The sequence below is a fragment of the Lynx rufus genome, unplaced genomic scaffold (genome assembly GCF_022079265.1).
Source record: "Lynx rufus isolate CCGP_SWC_20201006 ecotype Redwood Valley unplaced genomic scaffold, mLynRuf1.p SCAF_4, whole genome shotgun sequence".
Lineage (NCBI taxonomy): Eukaryota > Metazoa > Chordata > Mammalia > Carnivora > Felidae > Lynx > Lynx rufus.
The window spans coordinates 82336323-82356375 of NW_025814856.1; the positions used below are offsets into that span (position 1 = coordinate 82336323).

The following is a 20053-nucleotide window of genomic DNA, read 5'->3' on the forward strand; positions in this document are numbered from 1 at the left end:
GAGATCATGACCTGAGCTGAAGTAGACACTTAATTGACTGAGCCGCCCAGGCACCCCTGAAATTAAGTTGTTTTTTTTTTTTTTAACTTTTTTAATGTTCATTTTTGAGAGATAGAGACAGAGTGCAAGAGTGGGAGGGGCAGAGAGAGAGAGACAGAGACACAGAATCTGAAGCGGGCCCCAGGCTCTGAGCTGTCAGCACAGAGCCCACTGTGGGGCTGGAACTCAGAATGGTGAGATCATGACCTATACTGAAGTCAGACACTTAACCGACTAGCCAGATGCTTAACTGACTGAACCACCCAGGCAACCCTGAAATTAAGTTTTTAAAGTCAATGCCATCTTGATTATGAAAGTTCCAAGAGCTTTTAAATATATATTTTAAACAAATATATGTACTACACTGTGCAAAAAAAACTATGATAGCAGAAAACTGGAAACATCCCCTGTTTTTATAATGTGGGAATGATTTGAATAGCTATGGCACATCTTTGCAAAGTGTGCTGGGCAGCTCTGCAGTGGCCTGAGGGCTGTCTCTGCATGTTGTTATGGAGTTCTTTGGCTATATTATTAAGTCTAAGGGCCTAGGTTTTGCTTCAAAATAATATGGAGAGTGGAGGGGTAAGTGGAAGGGTTTGGATAAAACAAAAATTGCTCAGGATTCGATATGTATTGAAGCTGATTGATGGGCACTTGAGGATTCATTATACTGTTTTTGGTTTGAAATATTGTTACTTTCATTTTTATTTGAAATAAAGCTAAAATTCACAGGTATGGTCTAATGCTCTGAAGGAGATACTTTTCTGGGATGGTCATTAACATTTTTCATCCGTGAAATGATTGAAGGTACATATTTTTGCTTATAAACATAAACACATCTAGATTATATAATCAAACCTTTTCAGCTCCTTGAAGATTTAAACAATAAACTGTAATTAATTGCCGAAATCAAAGCATTGTGATGCCTCAATAACAACAGGTTCTTTTAAAACACTGCTTTATGGCACTGAAAAAAAGTATGTGTGTATTAAAGGGCCCTGAACTTGGTTTAATGCTCTAGTGTCACCACCTTAATATCCTTAATTTTATTCTTGAGCTTCTGTTTTGTAAGTGAAGCCTGATGGGACAGTTGAGCACACAAGTAGCAGCAGAGATAGTCAAGGTGGTGGGGAATCGGCCCAAGCTGTGGCCATAGCAGGCAGTTCAGGTATTGAGCAATTAGCCTGTTGTGCAGGTGCACAGGTGTGTCCCTCAGGCAGTGTGGACCACCACAGTGTGTTGGCATTTATTTCCCCAAAACTAATTTGAATTAACTTTTTGTTATATTTTAAGAGTGGAAGTTACAGGTATTTACCCAATCAATGAACAGTGATTGAGTGCCAACTCAAATAAAATTAAGTCTCTGCTCTCATGGAACTTACATTCTATTCATATCATTTTTCTCCAAGTAATGCAACAATAGCCTGCTTTTAAAAATTAGAATTATTGGGGCGCCTGGGTGGCTCAGTTGGTTAAGCGTCCGACTTCGGCTCAGGTCACAATCTCACAGTTTGTGGGTTCGAGCCCCGCGTCGGGCTCTGTACTGACAGCTCAGAGACTGGAGCTTGTTTCGGATTCTGTGTCTCCCTCTCTCTCTGCCCCTCCCCTGTTCACACTCTGTCTCTGTCTCAAAAATAAATAAACATTAAAAAAAATTAGAATTATTGATCTGAGATGCACCTGGGTAGCCAGAGCCTGGAGCCTGTTTCAGATTCTATGTCTCCCTCTCTCTATGCACCTCCCCTGCTCACACTCTGTCTTTCTCTCTCTCTCAAAATAAACACTTTTTTAATTAAAAAAAAAAAGAATTCTTGATTTGAATGTAGCAATGGAGTGTATCTTTACAACAAAATGGTCTTTATAATAATTTATCCATAGCCGACTTTCCTGACCTATAATTTCATTGGAGGCTAGCTTACTCCAGTTGACTTTTGCTTGCTTTTATTATTTTCCACCCATTTTACTTTATAAGCGATGATATCCCGAAATAGCTGAAAATGGAATGATTTATTTTAGAATTGTGAAAAATGGAAGACAGTACCACAGACACAGAACCAGAAGAGGAAGAGGAAAAAGATGAAAAGGATCAAGAGAACCCCGTTTATGCCATAGCACCCACAATTAACATCCAAGATGAACGGTTGGTTGATTTATCTACAACTCCAGCTTTCATTTGTCTGCACGAGGTATGTTTCTCTTTACGTATTACTATACTAAGACCTGAATCATTATCTACTTAAAATTCAGGTGAAGCTAATATTATTATCAAAATGGTTTATTACATGTCACCTGTAGGCAATATGTATCGTTTGAAGCACTTGAAAATAAAATAATCCCCACCCTCTCTTCCAAAGTCTTATCCTACAATCCTGGATGAACACGGTGGTGTAGGTTCTGACATTTTTATAGCATAATAAATATTTGCATATATGCGCTCAGTTAAGTACATTCCATAGGCTTGTAAATGAAATAAAAGGGGAAATTTCTTTCATTATTTAATACACTACATTTACTTCCATAAAATGAACATAAAAGATCTTGACATCCAATGATAGAAAAATACGCATTTACCTAACTAAATGTAGCTACAGCAGTAGGGCATTAAAATCCACTCTTTCCTATTAGCAGAGAAGCAAAAAGGGAAATAGGATTTTTGTCTGATTTTTGTCTGATTTTCTAACAAAAAAAAACCAAGATGAACATTTAGGAAATGCCTATATACAAGGAGAGGGTTGTTTTTTTTTTTAATAGTAACTGACTATATATGCAACTGTTACCTTGTCATGCTTGAGAACTCTACTTTAGAAAGTATTTTACAGAATATCTGAATTCTGGACATTAACCTTATGTGGATATAACTGAATAAAACATCTAAGTAAGTTGATAGTCGTAATAGAAATAAGCTTAGAAAGTCTTAGAACAAAATCAGAATTTATTCAAAACCAAGAAGCAAAACTAAATCCCACCCAAATATTTTGTAGGTGTAAATATTTCAAACAATAGCTGCCACCACTGTTGAGATTTTATTTTATATATACAAATGTCCTATCAGGAACACACAATGTCAACTTGTCTCATTATTGGTGGTATTAATTTGATCACTTGGTTAAGGTGGTGACTTCCATCAGTTTTCTCCTCAGTAAAGGTGTTGTTTTTCTGTTTGAAATTAGTAAGTACCTATGGGGAGATACTCTGAGTCTATTTAAGTATCCTACTCCTCCTAAAATCTTCACCTACTAGTTATATATTTCTTGATGATACTTGCCCAAATCAGTTATTATTATGATAGTTGCCAAATGATGATTGTCTACTTCCGTTATTCCTTCTACATTTATTAGTTGGCTTCCAACTGTAAGGAAGAACCTTCTCTTCTTTCTATCTACCTTTTCCCCATCTATCTCTATCTCTCTATCCATCTATCTATCTTTCTAGACCTATGAGTTCTTTTTCTTTTCAGTGGGTTATAATCCATTACTATCATTATTCATTTTGACACTTCAATTGTCCTAGATTTGGCCAGTATACACCTCTTCAAGAAGGCTCACTTGTCCTTTTGACATGATCCTATGATGCTTTGTGTAGTTCTTTACTTTCTGTTATAAGAATATGTTCCAGTCTCATCTTGCATTTTCTTTGCTCTAACCCTGGAATCAGCCATTTCTCAAAGATCCCTGGTTCCTTTCAGTGGAGAAAGATATATTTGCAAACTAAGATCTCAATGCTGGGTATGTCCATTGCTACTGGTCTGTCACTGCTTCTAAGTCCTCTCAGCAGACAGAGCTAGGCAATGGATGCGTGAATATATTTGTCTACAAACATATCTATTTCTATATCTATATTTACATATTTAAAACCATGAATCCACATCTCTAGTCTCAATATTTTTAAGTGACCAGGGTTCTCTGTTTCTGCTAAATCCATCATATGTCCAACTCTTTGCAATAGAATTTATACTTTTATACCACTACCCTTAATAATTCTATCAAATAAAATATAAGGCTAAACTAGAGTTTATTTCTACCAAAAGTTATGCTAATAATAAAAATTATGGTCAAGTTTTTTAAGGCACAGATAAATAATCATGAAAGATTTCTTTTGTACAGTCAAAGGAGAACTCAGGACAACCTCTCCTGCATGTTAGTCTGCAATATAACAATTAAATATCTCAATCTCTCAGCATACATGTATGCATAAATTATAGTTCTTAAACATTGGATATGACCAGCCCCTGATAAGGTGAATACCTTACATTATAATGTCAAAGAACTGTCTTACCTACCCTTTTGAGTGGTGAAAAATTATATCAGTAATTAAATCAGTAATTTCATTGCATGACAACTGTTCCTCAAGCCAGCACAATCTTGCAGAATGGTTATTGGTTTCAAACAACTTTATTTCCATAAGAAGCACCACTAAAACTGTTCCTCTTGGCATCTATAGCTTTATTTGCTAATCATTTCAACACTCCTCTAAGATTTATGAGGCTCAACAAAATTTTTAACCTACTTTATATAAGCTTCCCTCCTTCGGTTATCTAAACAGAAGCCTTCTCTGCAGAATAGCAAGAGTTCAGATTGCAACTGAAAGAAAGCAGGCAGAAATTCACTTCCAAAGGTCCAGATGCTTGGCATCACATTGAAAGAACCAGAAGCTGCTTACAGTATTTATTGTTATTAATGCTAGTCACACAACTGGCCCACACTACTGAAATACACAGGGGTCATCATCTTGGTTAACATTGCCTGCAGAATACATTCAGGATGGTTTTCATGGCACTGAGTGATGTGGGCCCAAACTACTTGTGCAATCTAATAACTCACTTAGACTCTCATGATCTTCTGTTTATGCTGCACTCCTTCACAGGGACTCTCCCACATTCAGATGCCTAGGAAACTGGCACATACTCACAAAGCATGATGTAAGGTTACGGCTGTCCAGAAATATGCCTAGTCACATTATCTCTTGAAAGATTGTGCCATTCAAACGAAAAGAAATCAAATCAAATACTTGCATAGGCTGTACTTTGCAACCCCTGTGTCTGTTCCTACCTTTTAGGACCTTCTAGCTTAATGCCCATGTCCTTGGAGAAACTTTGCCAGCATTTTCTACAAACTCTCAACTATTACAGCATTTGTAGGCTACACCTGTCATGTGTTACTAGGTCTTTAACATATTTATTGAATACCTTCTCATCATGTAATATTTTGCATGGAAAATTTAGAATTCTCCACTGACATTGTGATTATATTAATCAATAAGACCTAACAGGGCAGGAACTACACTGTGTAAATTCAGATTTTGGGATGAAGATTCCAAGTGGCGCTTGGGAATTAAGCCACATGATTTCTGTCAGTAGACTGTGCGGGTTAATGCTAGACATCTGCTTCCCAACTCTGCCATCGCTGCCTATGTATGAAGCCTGACATGCCACAGACTTTCCTTGTCTTATCGAAAATTTGATGCTGCTCTATTTTACTTTTATTTTAAACATTTTTGTTATCCAAAAATATTTTTGTTATCATATACCATACATACAGTGATGCTCACAAATATTCAGTGTACAGCTTGGTTGAATGTTTACATAGTCCTATAAACAATGTGTTCAGAACCAAATTCATCATTCTTCGCCCAATCCTAATTCTCCTCATGTATTCTCTTTGTCAGTTTGAGAGTTAAATACCTCTCTCAATATCTCTTGGATTTATCTGTTCTTCATTCTTGCGATGTTCCCACTCAGATCAAGATCAATGTTTCCTGCAACCGGGGGGCAGGGGGTGTCCCTTGAGCCTCTTGCCAGTCACCCTAGACGCCATAGGCATTCACAGGCATAAAGCATATCAAAGGTTACTATTCTGTAGAAGCTTAATTGGGGGGGGAGTTGAAATATTAAATATCAACAAAAAGCAACATATCATTGTGAAACTGGAAGGTGCAATTAGAGTTACTAGAATTGAATGGAAGGAATAATCATTGTGGGAATGAGGTGATCTGGAAAAAGCTTTTTGGAGGAGTAGGACATGAGAGGGAACATTTCTGCCATATCCATGGTGTTCACTATGAACCCACTTTTCTGTCCTTAGGCTTTGCCCACACCCATACATGCACATACTGGGAATATCTTTCCCAGATGACCCCAAGGCACCTTGAGCTAAACATGCTCAGAACTAAAGTCATTATTCTTCTCCCAAACCTAGTTTTCTTCCTGTATTCTATCAATTGGTTCTCTTAAACATCTATTAAATTTGTCTCTGTTCCATTCCTGCCATATCACCAATTAGAATGGCATTTCAGTGATCATGATAAGATGTAAGGAGACACTGAATCAAGGCAGGGGCAGTGGGGAAAAGGACAGAATATATATATATAGGAGAGATATTAAGGAAGTAGAAAATGCTGGACTTAGTGTCTAAATAGATGGGGGGAGTGGAGTGAGAAAGAAGAAAAAGTCTGAACTGATGCTTGGATTTCCGATTTAGGAAAGTGGCTGGAATATGACATTCTAAGTGACAGAGAATTCAGAAGAAACAGGCCTGAAAGGAATGTCCAATATGTGGGTCATGAACTTCCCAGGGAAGTTCTTGGGCTGGATATCTAGACATAACAGGTTCTCAATAGTATTCAGATTGCCTTCTGAAAAAATTGCACATTACTTTTTATGTATATTTAACGGCACCTTTTACCATGGCCATCGTTTAATTCCCTAGTCACATGTTCAAAAGATACTTTCTCATTTGTTATACATTTTGTTCTCCTAAGACTCGTAACAGATTAAATAATCCTAGGAATTTTTAATAAAAAAGTTTCAAGTAGTCACTGAAAACATTGGTGATTTTCTGATGCTACCAAAGCTTCCTTCATTTTCTAGGCTTGACCCCCTATCGGTACTAAGGACTTTCCTGAGATAATCTGTAATGAAATTTAAAATTTTTTCACGCATGAAAATGATCCCTATTTCTTTCATACATGAATTAATCAAGTAACTGCTTACAAAGATGAAAACATAAGATCCCCACACTCAAGGAACTTAGTCAACATAGTTTTAAGTGTGTAATTTAATTCTCATAGGGATTCTATAAGGAGTAGGAATTTTAAGATATTATTTTTACCTTAAAGTTCTAAAAATGTTGACACTTGCTGGGTTGCACAACCAGACAGATGCAGAACCACAGAAGGAACGCTATCTCCTGTGTCCTACCTTAGCGCACATCTCATCTGATGACATTCTTCACTTGACATTCATACATTTAAACACTACTCTTTTAGGATTTTACAAATTGACTTTTCAAGTAAACTGTATATTAAAAGAAAAAATAAAGATAAATATTTAATGTTCTATTTAAATATTTCTCCTTAGCTTCCTTCTCCTTTTCTTAGTTATCACACTTTATTAATAGCTGTACACAGAGGATATGCATTAAAAAAAACTACTAAATTTCTTTTTTAAATCTTTCTACAAGTCTTGCTATTGTTGGCCTGTGTTCACTTTTCCTTTAGATATCCGGGCAGCCTTGCAAGAATAATTTTTCAAGATCTTTTTTTGGCTGTCAAGAAACTTTAAACAGACTGATAATTTATTAAATAATACAGATAGGTTCATGTTTCCCATAAAGTTTTTGGTTTTTGTTTTAGTCTGACAGTCAGGTGGAAATTTTGAAATCTTTCCAGTATGGAAAAAGACTTTGGGAGGTGCCTGGAATGCACTTAAACATTTGGGATATTGACATGGCTGATACCTATTTACAAAGATTAAAGGTTTATATGAGGATCGTAAGAATACAAGCCATATTCCACTTTGCAAAGTAGATTAACACCCTTAAATTCAATCAGCAAAATCGTACACTGCAGGAGTCCAGGGACACAGAAAAGAAAGTTCCATGTTAGGGGATCCTTATACTTGGCACTTTTATTAATTTTTTTATTAAATTTTTTTAATGTGTACTTTACTTTTGAGAGAGAGAGACAGAGTGTGAGCGGGTGAGGGGCAGAGAGAGAGGGAGACACAGAATCAGAAGCAGACTCCAGACTCTAAGCTGTCAGCACAGAGACCGACGCAGGGCTCGAACCCACCAACTGCAAAATCATGACCTGAGCTGAAGTCGGACGTTTAACCAACCAAGCCACCCAGGTGCCCCATCCTTGGCACTTTTAAAAATGAAAAACATGAAGATTGATTCTGGCCAGGAATCTGAGGTATTGTTGGAAAACTCTGCCATCTGAACAGGCTGTGATCAGTAGCAAGTGAGAGTCAGAAAAGAGTTGAAAATCGGGGACAAAAACAATCGGTAGCTCCTCTGCCTCCTTTTGGAGATTATTTTCCTTTACTCATTCTGAAAATCTTTATTGAGCATGGAGCACAGGCTAGACTTAGGGCTGGGAACCAGAGGAAAATGCCACAGCGGCCTTGCCCCAAGCAGCTCATCTGACCCTTCATCTGTGTGGTTAATTGTCCTTAATTTCCCTTTCTCTTTTTTGATTCTTTTACAGACATAATGAGGACCTAGCTTGTGTATGTGTGCCTGCTTGTGTTTATTTTTCATTATATGTTTAATAAAATTTGAATTACCTCTATTTTTCTTTGATTCTTTAGCTAAACTGTTGTAGCAAAGCAATTAAATATTAGAAATAATAATCTATATTCAGATGCTTGTTTTTTTAGTTGTCACTGCAAACGGATGTTGCTTTCTATTTTTTTAATATATTTATGTATTTTTGAGAGAGAGAGAGAGAGAGCGAGCGCACAAGCAAGGGAAGGACAGGGAGAGACGGAGACACAGAATCTGAAGCAGGCTCCAGGCTCTGAGCTGTCAGCACAGAGCCCGATGCGGGGCTCAAACTCATGAACCATGAGGTCATGACCTGAGCCAAAGTCAGACACTTAACTGACTGAGCCACCCAGGTGCCCCAGATGTTGCTTTTTAAAATAAGGATTAGGAAGAAATACTTAATGGTATAGTTTTCTCCTTTGAGAAAGGTCTTGAGAGATAAAGTAAGTTGGCTTTTGAAAGCTTGTGGCTCTCAGTAGAGAATGTGCATCTTGTGAAACAGTACCTTCAGAAACCCAAGAACTATTTGAATATACATTTGACTTTGAACAACATGGGGATCAGGGGTGCCATCCTCCTGCACAGTTGAAAATCTACATATAGCTTGGCTCCTCCAAAATTTAACTACTAATAGCCTACTGCTGGCCTTACTAATGACATAGTTGATGAACACATATTTTGCATTATATGTATTATACACTGTATTCTTACAATAAAGTAAATTAGAGAAAAAAGAATGTTATTAAGAAAATCATAAGGAAGAGAAAATACATTACAAGCACCTTACTGTGTTTATTGAAAAACTCCATGTGTAAGTGGACCCACACAGTTCAAACTGATATTACAGCATGTGACAGGATTTCTTTCCATTTTAAGACTCAATAATATTCCATTGTATGTATATACCACATTTTGTGTATCCATTCATCTGTCTATGGACACTTGGGTGATTTCCACCTCTTGGCTATTGTGAATAATGTTGCTATCAACAGGTGTACAAATATCTCTTCAAGATCCTCGCTTTCAATTCTTTTGAAGATATACCTACAAGTAGGATTGCCAGATCACGAATCCTGTGTTTTCTCATCTTGTTATCATTGCTAAAGTGCTCTCCATAGAGGCTGTAATAATTTATATTTCCAGAAACAATAAATGAATGTGTCTTTACTCACACCAGCACTGTGTGCTATCTAACTTTTCGACCTTTGTCACTCTGGGGCTGTCCCTAGTTATTTGGTACTTGGCATGGGGCAGGGGTAGGAGTGTGGGGGTGTAGTGATAAGGGAAAGTGTATAGTGGCCTGAATGTGAGAACCTAATAAGGAGCCAGTTGAGAGTGTGGACTCTGGATTGGCTGGTTTGCATTTGAAAGTATACCTCTGGAAGGAGGATTCCTCTCAAAGCGGGGGAGGGGGACAATAAGGGAGGCAGGAGGCCAAGGCAAGGTGACTCAGGCATATTATCAGGTTGTCTAGAACAAGGTGTATCCGGCCAACATAGTCACATAGTGCAAATGTCAAAGCGGCAACTCTACAGAAGCTAGAAGCATGGATACTACAAAGACCCATTTGTACTTCTTTTTTTGTGAATTCTATTCACATTTTCTTTCCATTTTTCTGTTGTGTAGTTTTTTTTTCTTATAGATTCATAGAAACTCTTTATACATTTAGAAAACAGGCCTTTGTGTGTAATATGCATTGCTAAAGTCTTTCAGTTTGTTGGGTTTCTTTTGAGTTAGCTTAAGGTGGTTTTTCTTTATGTGGAAATTTATTTATTTGGGTGGGAATTTATTTCTTAATGTGCTTTTCTTTTACAGCTTCAGATTCCATGTCATACTTTAAGAAGACCTTTGTTACTCTGAGATGATAAATTTGTTTCCTGTGTTTTCTCCTAGCATGTTGATAATTTGAGTCATCATATTTTAACCTTTGTTCCATCGGGCATTTATGGTGCCGTAAGGGCAAACAGAAAGGAGATGCCAGCAGCACGCTTAGAATCTAATGCCACGTCCAATGTCTTCTGAGGCAAAAGTTCTTTACATATCCCCAGCCCATCCATACCCAGCGGACGCAAACAGGTACACCAGGGTGCATCAGAGATACGAAACCAGGAGGTATAAGAATTACCTGACATCAAACCTCAGATTAAATGAATAGAGACTAGGGGCACGTGGGTGGCTCAGTTGGTTAAGTGTCTGCCTTCGGCTCAGGTCATGATCTCATGGTTCCTGAGTTTGAGCCCTGCATCGGGCTAGTTGCTGTCAGTGCAGAGCCTACTTCGGATGCTCTGCCTCCCTCTCTTTCTCTGCCCCTTCCCTGCTGGTTCTCTCTCTCTCTCTCTCTCAAAAATAAATAAAACCATTTTTTAAAAAATTAAAAAAAAGAGAGACTATGCCATCTGAAAAGACTATGTCTAAGAATCAACAGGCTCAAAATATCTTAAATCTTAATGGCTTGGAAAAGAAAATCTCTGATCGGTGAGGGGGGGGGAATGGTTCCATAAAAATGGGTCTTTGTTCTAGCCGTGCATGTCCTAGCCATGCAACCTTGAGCAATTCAATCTGGTTCTCTGAGTCTCATTTTACACTAATAGTACATTTCTCAGCATATTAGCCTTCAGGGGTACCTCAGTGTCTACCCTGGTGGTAGACAGTTTTTTAAGCTGCTTCTGTCACTCGTTTCTAGTGGAAACCTTACACAGAAGCACACTATGTAAAGCAGATTTGGATGTAGGGATGCAGAGGGGAAGGATGCAGAGGGGAAGGTCCCTTTCACATCTCCTGTCACCACCGGCATCACTGGGGAAACCCCATGCTCTGTACAGATAGTTTGTGAGCTGAATAAAACTGAGCTCTCTCCCACCTTAAAATCCATCTCAGCACAGCCTAAAGGAAACACAGATCTGCCTCCAGAAAGCCTTGGAAAGCACTCTGATTGTACGGAACGCTCCTTGGAGAACAGAGGAGAGAGTTCCACGGCATGTCATGCAGCAAAACCTCCTAAAATTCCTCGTCACAGCACATGCCTCTCCCACACGCCTCTAAGCCCCTCTTTAAAAACTTCCCTAGAAATTGTTTCCCTACCCGCAAGCTGTTTTTTTTTCCCCTTCCCTATCTCCACCCATCCTCTCCTTGATATCTTTGGTCATTTCATTATTTTGTAAAACAGTCTTCAGGGTTCCTTCCAATTTTCCTTCTCACCCCATATCCCATTATCACCTCACAGACTCAGGCACAGAACTGAGCAATCAGGAGGTGGCAGGGGAGATAGTAGGTACTGTACTTAAATTTGAATTTTTCCTTCCCTTAGATTTTCTTGCCTAAGATTAAGTGTCACCTCCTTGACCATACAGGAAAATTCCTTTACAGTCTCCACCATTCCTTTCTTCTTTTTGTTACTGTCCCCGGTCACAGACCCCATGCTCCAGCCAAGTTAGACACATGATTGTTTTCTGAACTAGCTCGTGATTTTCAAGCCTGCTGATTGATGCCTTTGCTCATCCCATACCCAGCCCAGAAGTGGTCTCCTTCACATTTCTGGGCTTCATTGTTCTCATCTTTCAAGGAAAGCTCAGATCCTATCTTTTTCTTCAAGCATCCCTCTTCCTGACAAAGTGTCATCACTTTTGCTGCTGTCAGTTCCCTGGATAGTGCCTGTACCTTATCCCACTTACCATTTTCTTTCCTTAGGCTAGAATTATTAGTAGCCTTAGGAACATTGAAAACAGGAAGCCTATGCTGTTTGTCTTGATATTCCTAGCAAACTCTTAATTAGCTTACCATCTTGTGTGTAGCCAAGTATTTTCAAAGAATGAATATTCATAGTAACTAGTTAGAGCCTTCTACTAAAAAAACCCCACAAAACACACACACACACACACACACACACACACACACACACTACTGAATCACTATTTTACAAAGCAAACTTAAAGAGGAAATGTCTTCCAACTTTCTGAATGCATTTAACCACATCGAGTCTACCTAAAACTTCAGAGATTTAAATGTCTAAAGTTAGAAATACCATGCCAGGTTAGAATCGTCATGCATCTATATGAATTTTATTTTTGCTGGCTGAGCCCCCAAACAGATATGTAGTGGGGAGGCAATAATTTTCAAATATTTTTTTGAAAACAAACCTGTCCTTTAAGTGAAATTTAAGGTGGACTCCCAAGATATGAAATTAAATCAGAACTATTTACTAGGCGAGCAGTGTTTCATACATCACACACTCTCCTGGCTTCTTCCTACCCTTGCTTTTTTTGGCATTCATGAACTATGTCTGCAGAACCTTAGGGACACAGTTTGAGAAGCTCTACTCTAGTTGTTCAACATGTTAAACACAACTCCGTATTCATCATACAAATGTCAGTCTTCCTGTCCATCTTGCATAGCTACCCATGCTATGAGAGCCTCTGTAGATTTGCAATCGTTGACTTGATCAGATAAAGAGAAAATTTTTACTTGAATATAGAACAGAAATAGAATGTCACCATCACTAACACCATTCATTCGTAAGTGATGTTTACATTTTTAAAGAATTATTTTATGTAACAAATGAAAATAAGAACTTTGGCATTTACATGAGAGATCTTTTGGCTTCCAAAGAACTTACAAAGTGCTTTGTACTTAAGCAGAATGTTTTCATCAGTGAATTCTGCCATGTAACCATGGAAGTAAAATAGTGTTTGGAGAGCATAGAATATTTGTTTGGCCTTTTCTGTCAGAGTTGTTATAAATTCTGACTTCGCTGCAGGAAGAAAATAAATTTTAACTGCTAGGTTAAGTAGGGACATTAACACCCTTGAAAATGTATTAATTTTTAAAATATCTCCTGTCACCAGAATATTATGTAATTGTGTTGTTAAGATACAAAAAAAAAATATGCCTCACCTTAAATTGAGATTTAATTGGAATCATTTTCCACTTGAAAAATTCACATAGCAAGTCAGAGCAGGGGTGATACTGAAATTTACTTATGAGTGTACTTTACCATGGAATCACCATAGGTAATTTGTCATGGAAAATTAGCCCATTTCATGAGAAATATACCAAGAAAGCCAGGAAAGCTGAAAATGGGTAATGGTCTACAGATGATCAACAAGTTTTAGGGAACAGAGGTTGGTTTAATTGTTGGGCTTTTTTTTTCAGGGAAGACTTTAGTTAAGTGTAAAACATTACCTCCCTATTGCAACATTACTCACAGCAGAGAAAACATTGGAAATGCTCCAAGGAAAGTGTCCAGCACAAGACTGGCACTCGGCATGTGACAGCTGCTTATCATTATTAGAATTCAGAAGGAAGAATCTCTAAACAAAAATTAAAAAAGGTTACTTAATTAACTGGTAAAAATTTGATACTACAGTTACTGAATGGGAAATAAATGTAAGCAGTTTCGTGGACCCGTCTTTGGATAAACTTGTACATGAGCACAAACTATTTGCTTCTTGCAGGAAATGAGAAAGCCAATTTCCAGAGATAGAAACTGAACAAGTTTTCAAATTCTGCATGATTCCCAAATAAGATGAGCCTTTGTATAAGGCCTTTTGTAAGAGAGAAGCAATTTGTCTTAAATGGCATCATACTTAATTACTTGAGAAAACTTTGAATGCTAGAGATTAGACTCAGATTTTGAGAGTTTATATAATTATTATTTAGAAAAAGTCTCATTCAAAATACTTTGATAAACATATAGCATCATGCTATACACATAGTAGGCAAATAATAAATATTTCTATTAAAATAATAAACATAAATGTAATATCAAGTATTTTAAGAGGCTAAGACAAAAAGGCTACTTATTTTTAAATATGATTTTTTTGGAAGAATTTATATTCTGAGAGGTATAGTGTGGGTTTCCTTCTGAAAATCGCTAATAAAATAATGCAGATCTTTTTGAGATACCTTGTGATGTCTAGAAAGATGCTGATCACAAGTTAGCTAGATCATTGTTTTCATTTTGGTTTACCCCTGGGACTTTAGGTGAGCAAAAGTGCAGAGGCAGAATTGAATATGGACATGGGAACAGCAGGCTGCTGACCTGACAGCAGTTGTCAAGGAGTAAAAGGAGCAAAGGAGAAAGAGCCAGGCTATGGGCTTGTGGAGGAAAAGAGAGACAGGAAAGAAATATTCCAGTTCAAGGAATAACAGCAGCATGAATCCATAGAATTCGTTACAGGGGATTTAAAGAAAGCTATCTGAAGTTCTTTTATGTCAGTCTATTTTATTTTTTTAAGTTTATTTATTTATTTTGAGAGAGCTCAAGCGAGAGCAGGGGAGGGGAAGAGAAAGAGGGAGAGAGAAAGAATCCCAAGCAGGCTCTGTACTGTCAGTGCAGAGCCTGATGTGAGGCTCAAACTGATGAACCGTGAGATCATGACCTGAGCTGAAATCAAGAGTCAGATGCTTAACTGAATGAGCCACCCAGGTGTCCCAATGTCAGTCTGTTTTAAATAGCATTGTTCAGGGGTGCCTGGGTGGCTCAGTCATTTAAGTGTCCGACTTCAGCTCAGGTCATGATCTCACGGTTTGTGGGTTCAAGCCCCGTGTCAGGCTCTGTGCTGACTGCTCAGAGCCTGCAGCCTGCTTCAGATTCTGTCTCTGGCTCTCTCTGCCCCTCCCCCACTTGTGCTCTGTCTCTCTGTCTCTAAAATAAACATTAAAAAAATTAAAATGAATAAATAAATAAATAGCATTGTTCAAAATATGGTAGCTATTGGCTCATGGTGATTTTTTTTTTGTATTGACTTTTGACTCTATGAGCTGCATATCTATTTTATTTCATTGGGCAGGTTTCCTTGCATATTATAGCATGTGTTACAAATAGCATACATAAGCCTGCATGTGTATCATACATGTTCATCAGTGTGTGTATGTGTGCAAACACACACAAGGGGAACCTACCCATATACAGAGGACTACACTCATTTCCAGCTTGACCCAACATTAAGTAAAAATTGCCTGTCAGATTCATTTATAGCCATTCTAGTGTTAACACTTTGAAAGCCATTAGAAACAGAAGATTTTGGTTACTGCTAACTGGGATAACTTTTGGAAAATGTTTTTGAAAGAAACAAGCCTTGAGATCATTAATGTCTCTAAAATAAAGAGTAAGGATACCTGGGTGGCTCAGTCAGTTAAGTGTCTGACTTCGGCTCAGGTCATGATCTCACGATTCATGGGCTTCGAGCCCCGCGTCGGGCTCTGTGCTGACAGCTCAGAGCCTGGAGCCTGCTTTGGATTCTGTGTCTCCCTCTCTTTTTGCCCCTCCTCTGCTCATGCTCTGCCCCTCTCTCTCTCAAAAGTAAATAATGAAAAAACAATTTTTAAATAAAGAGTAAAACCAGTCTCTGTTTAACTAAAGGTTTATAATCATAGCAAACTAGTACCCTAATGATTTAAAATGACCATACGTGATTACTCAGAGTTCAGCATTACACTGTTAACAAAGAACATTTTTGGTCTGTGGCCTAGTTCATAATTCTCTTGCTATATATATATATATATATATATATATACACACACACACACACACACACACATAAACACACCATATCCTACATCACAGCACTCCAACTTCACAAGGTGCTGTGTCCCAGAAGATGCAGTATCTGAGACTTCAATAGGTGACCCTCCTCCCTTCTCTGTGAAGTGACAGCCTAAGTCACAAGCAATGATTTATAGAATACCATTTACAGAATACAGTATTCGCTTCTAAGACATGTAGTAATTTGGGGCATATGGGTAGCTCAGTCAGTTAAGCATTTGACTCTTGATTTCAGCTCAGGTTATGATCTCACAGTTTGTGACTTTGAGCCCCTTGTCAGGCTCTGTGCTGACAGTGCAGAGCCTGCTTGGCACTCTCTCTCTCTCCCAATCTCTCTGCCCCTCCCTTGCTCGCTCTCTCTCTCTCTCTCAAAATAAATAAATAAACATTAAAAAAAAGACATCTAGTTTCTCAACAAAATACTGTTTCTGACAGAAGAAAAAGCACATCTAAATCTAAAATAATCTAAAGAAAGTTGTGATTCCAGTGGGAATAAATCTCTGCCCTCTCCATAAGGCAGCAGCCCTGTGACCTCTGAAAATGACCTAGTTCTAGGGTGGGCAGGGTGGGGGGAATGCAGCTGTGCTGGTTCCTCCTTATCTCCAACTTTTCTTCTGTGAAAGTCTTTGCTCCATGTACACTTAACTAGGTTATCTCATTGAGGCCCATGATTGCCTTACCATCTACATTCTCGTATTTCTAAATATAGACCTGCATTTCTGAACCCTAGATGTCTTCTCCGTACATCATGCTCTCAAAATGCCATCCGCTGGGATGGATTATCGATCTCTGAGCTTAGAATGTTCAAAACTGCTGATCGCCACCCCTCACCCCATGCCAGCTACCAGACACGTTCTCCCTGCAGCCTTCCCCACCTCAGTGAACAGCAGCTCCGTCCCTCACAGTTGCTCAGCCCAAAGTCCTGTCATTTTCTGTGATCCCTCTGATCTTTTCACCATCCACCCTCCCACCCCCTCTCACCGCCCCCCCCCACCCCCGCCCCCACCGATCTCTGGTCAGCAAATTCTGTCAGCTTTGCCTGCAGGACTTACTTCCCTGCAACCTCCGTGGTGCACATCTCTCTCCAAGATCATTGCAAACACTGTCAGATGACTGTTTGTGATTCAGTCATATTCTCCACTTAACAACCAGAGTGGCCCTTTTCAAAGTGGGTGAGATCATGTACCTCCTCTAGTCAAAACCCTTAGGGCTTTTACCTATGTGGAGGAAAAGGCAGAATTCTTACCATGACTTTTAAGGTCTAGATGGTCTGGCAGCTGCCACGCCACCCCAGCTCCCCAGCTCCTCTGATCTCATCTTCCAACCCCCCTCCGTCTTAGACTGTCTGCTTTTCCTACACTGGCCTCCTGGCGGACCCTAAAACAGGCCAAGCACCTTTGCACCTGATGCTCCTTTGGCCTGGATATCTTCTCCCAGCTATCTGTCTGGCTCATTCTCTCATATCTTTAAGACTGTTCAAATGTCACCTCTTCAGGGAGGTCTCCCCAGACTGCCTATGTAAAATAGAATCCTTCCTCTCATACTCCTTATATCCCTTATCCTGTTTAATTTTTATGGCATTTTAATATATTGTTTATTTATTCATCTCCTCTGATAAGATATAAACTCCCTGACTACAGGGTTTTGGTAACTGATGTATCTCTGACTTCCTAAAACACATGGTATACACTCAGTAAATGCTTTTTTTTTTTTTAACGTTTATTTATTTTTGAGACAGAGAGAGACAGAGCATGAACGGGGGAGGGGCAGAGAGAGAGGGAGACACAGAACCGGAAGCAGGCTCCAGGCTCTGAGCCATCAGCCCAGAGCCCGACGCGGGGCTCGAACTCACGGACTGTGAGATTGTGACCTGAGCTGAAGTCAGATGCTTAACTGACTGAGCCACCCAGGTGCCCCAGTAAATGCTTATTTGAATGAATTACACCTGAATCCACTTCAACATTTCTATCTCCACAAGGCTTTACGTTCCAAGACATTCCTGGCTTCTTTTTTTAGTTAGCATGAGCTGCTGTCGAAACTAGGTTTTCGTTAACTAATCAAATGAACTATTAGAAGCAAACACCTCTGCTCAAGCTAGCCCACAGAATCCAGAACTTCTGGTAAATATACCCATATCAATAGATCCGGTCTCATCTGAAATTCTGTTTTTTGCTTCCTTAGTCTAGCAACCTCAAAATCTGTCCCCACATGTATTCCCCAGCTTTCTGCTGATAAAAATTCACAAATTTGTATAAAGGCTTCTCCTCAAATTTGACATCATAATTTACATGAGAGCATGCCCTGGTTACAGGTCTGGAGAGGCTGAGGAGTGGGATGAAGGAGCCTCACGGAGAATAAGATCTCTCCCTCAGAAGAGAAAGCAACACTCTTGCAACAGGATGAGCCTCCTCAGTGTGGGGAGAGGGGCCACTTCAAGGAGCAAAGGTGGCTCATTCACATTTGGGAATTCAGGGGAGTGAGTTCTCCAAGTATACCCAATTTCCCTCATTTCTATTCTCACTTCCAACTCTTCCCAATCAGTAAACAAAAGAAACCTGGCATAAATACGATTCAGTAGACATTGCATTTTGGCAAGACACAGGATGAAATTAGTTGGGATTCAGCCAACTCTCTTGTCACCTCTGGAGAGGGAGGAGATTGGAATTAAAGGTGGTCTAGAAAGGGGTCTTTAGTCTCATTGTAATTTTTTTAAATTAAACCATTCATGAATTTGGTATGATTAAAATTAATTTCAAAATTATAATATGGTATAAGAAGTATGAAAAAAACACTTTTTTTTCTTTAGGAACACGGGTAGAACAATCACGGTCTGTTCTGGTACTGCCATGCGTGGTATGGACCCAGAGGCATGGTCCCAGAACCCCTTCTAAGTTAGAGGTTTGCCAGTGTATGTATGTACCCAGTCTATAGTATATCTGATCCTCTCTTGCCAACTTCCCCCCTGGCTTCAACCACTTCTCACCTGTGTTCACAATCTCCCAAATCCTCAGATTTGACAGTATCTGCTACTTCCCCAGTTATAACTCCAGCTTCCTCAGACTACAGCTCTCTTTGGTAACATATTTATGAACCACTTTGAATAACAACATTGTCACAAATTGGCTTTACATCCTAGCCAAACAGATTGATTTCAAGGTAGAACCCAGACAATTGTTGAATAATGTACATATAATACGGAATATATAGGATGGTATAGGACCGAAGAAGAGGGGTACCAACCCCCTCCTAATGTTACCAGAACAGAATGCCCAAAAGAGGTAACTATTTAGGAGAAGGGAGAGGAGGATGGGGAGAAGGTGATACATATATATGTTCTAGGTGCTTCATATGTTATCCTCTCAATAACTCTATTGGGCAGATTCTACTGTTATCCATTTTTTTTTTAATTTTTTTTTCAACGTTTATTTATTTTTGGGACAGAGAGAGACAGAGCATGAACGGGGGAGGGGCAGAGAGAGAGGGAGACACAGAATCGGAAACAGGCTCCAGGCTCTGAGCCATCAGCCCAGAGCCTGACGCGGGGCTCGAACTCACGGACCGCGAGATCGTGACCTGGCTGAAGTCGGACGCTTAACCGACTGCGCCACCCAGGCGCCCCTCTACTGTTATCCATTTAAAAATTTTGTTTATTAAATGTTTTTATTTATTTTTGAGAGAGAGAGAGACAGAACAGTGGGGGAGGGGCAGAGAGAGAGGGAGATGCAGAATCTAAAGCAGGCTCCAGGCTCCAAGCTGTCAGCACAGAACTCAACACGGGGCTCGAACTCACCAACTGGGAGATCATGCCCTGAGCTGAGGTCAGATGCTTAACAATGGACTGAGCCACACAGGTGCCCCTACTGTTATCATTTTATAACTGAAAGAACCAAAGGACTGTGAGATTAAGTGCCCCGACTGTTATCCATTT

General features: G+C 39.2%; 1 protein-coding gene across 1 annotated transcript in view; it reads left to right on the forward strand.

Annotated features, from left to right (window-relative positions):
- CCDC146 (coiled-coil domain containing 146) overlaps positions 1-20053 on the forward strand; it is a 116916-nt gene that overhangs the window by 13924 nt on the left and 82939 nt on the right. The window contains exon 2 of the mRNA XM_047094770.1: positions 2056-2225. Coding sequence (XP_046950726.1) covers positions 2067-2225 — 159 coding nt within the window. The 5' untranslated portion in view covers positions 2056-2066. The remainder of the gene's footprint in view (positions 1-2055; positions 2226-20053) is intronic.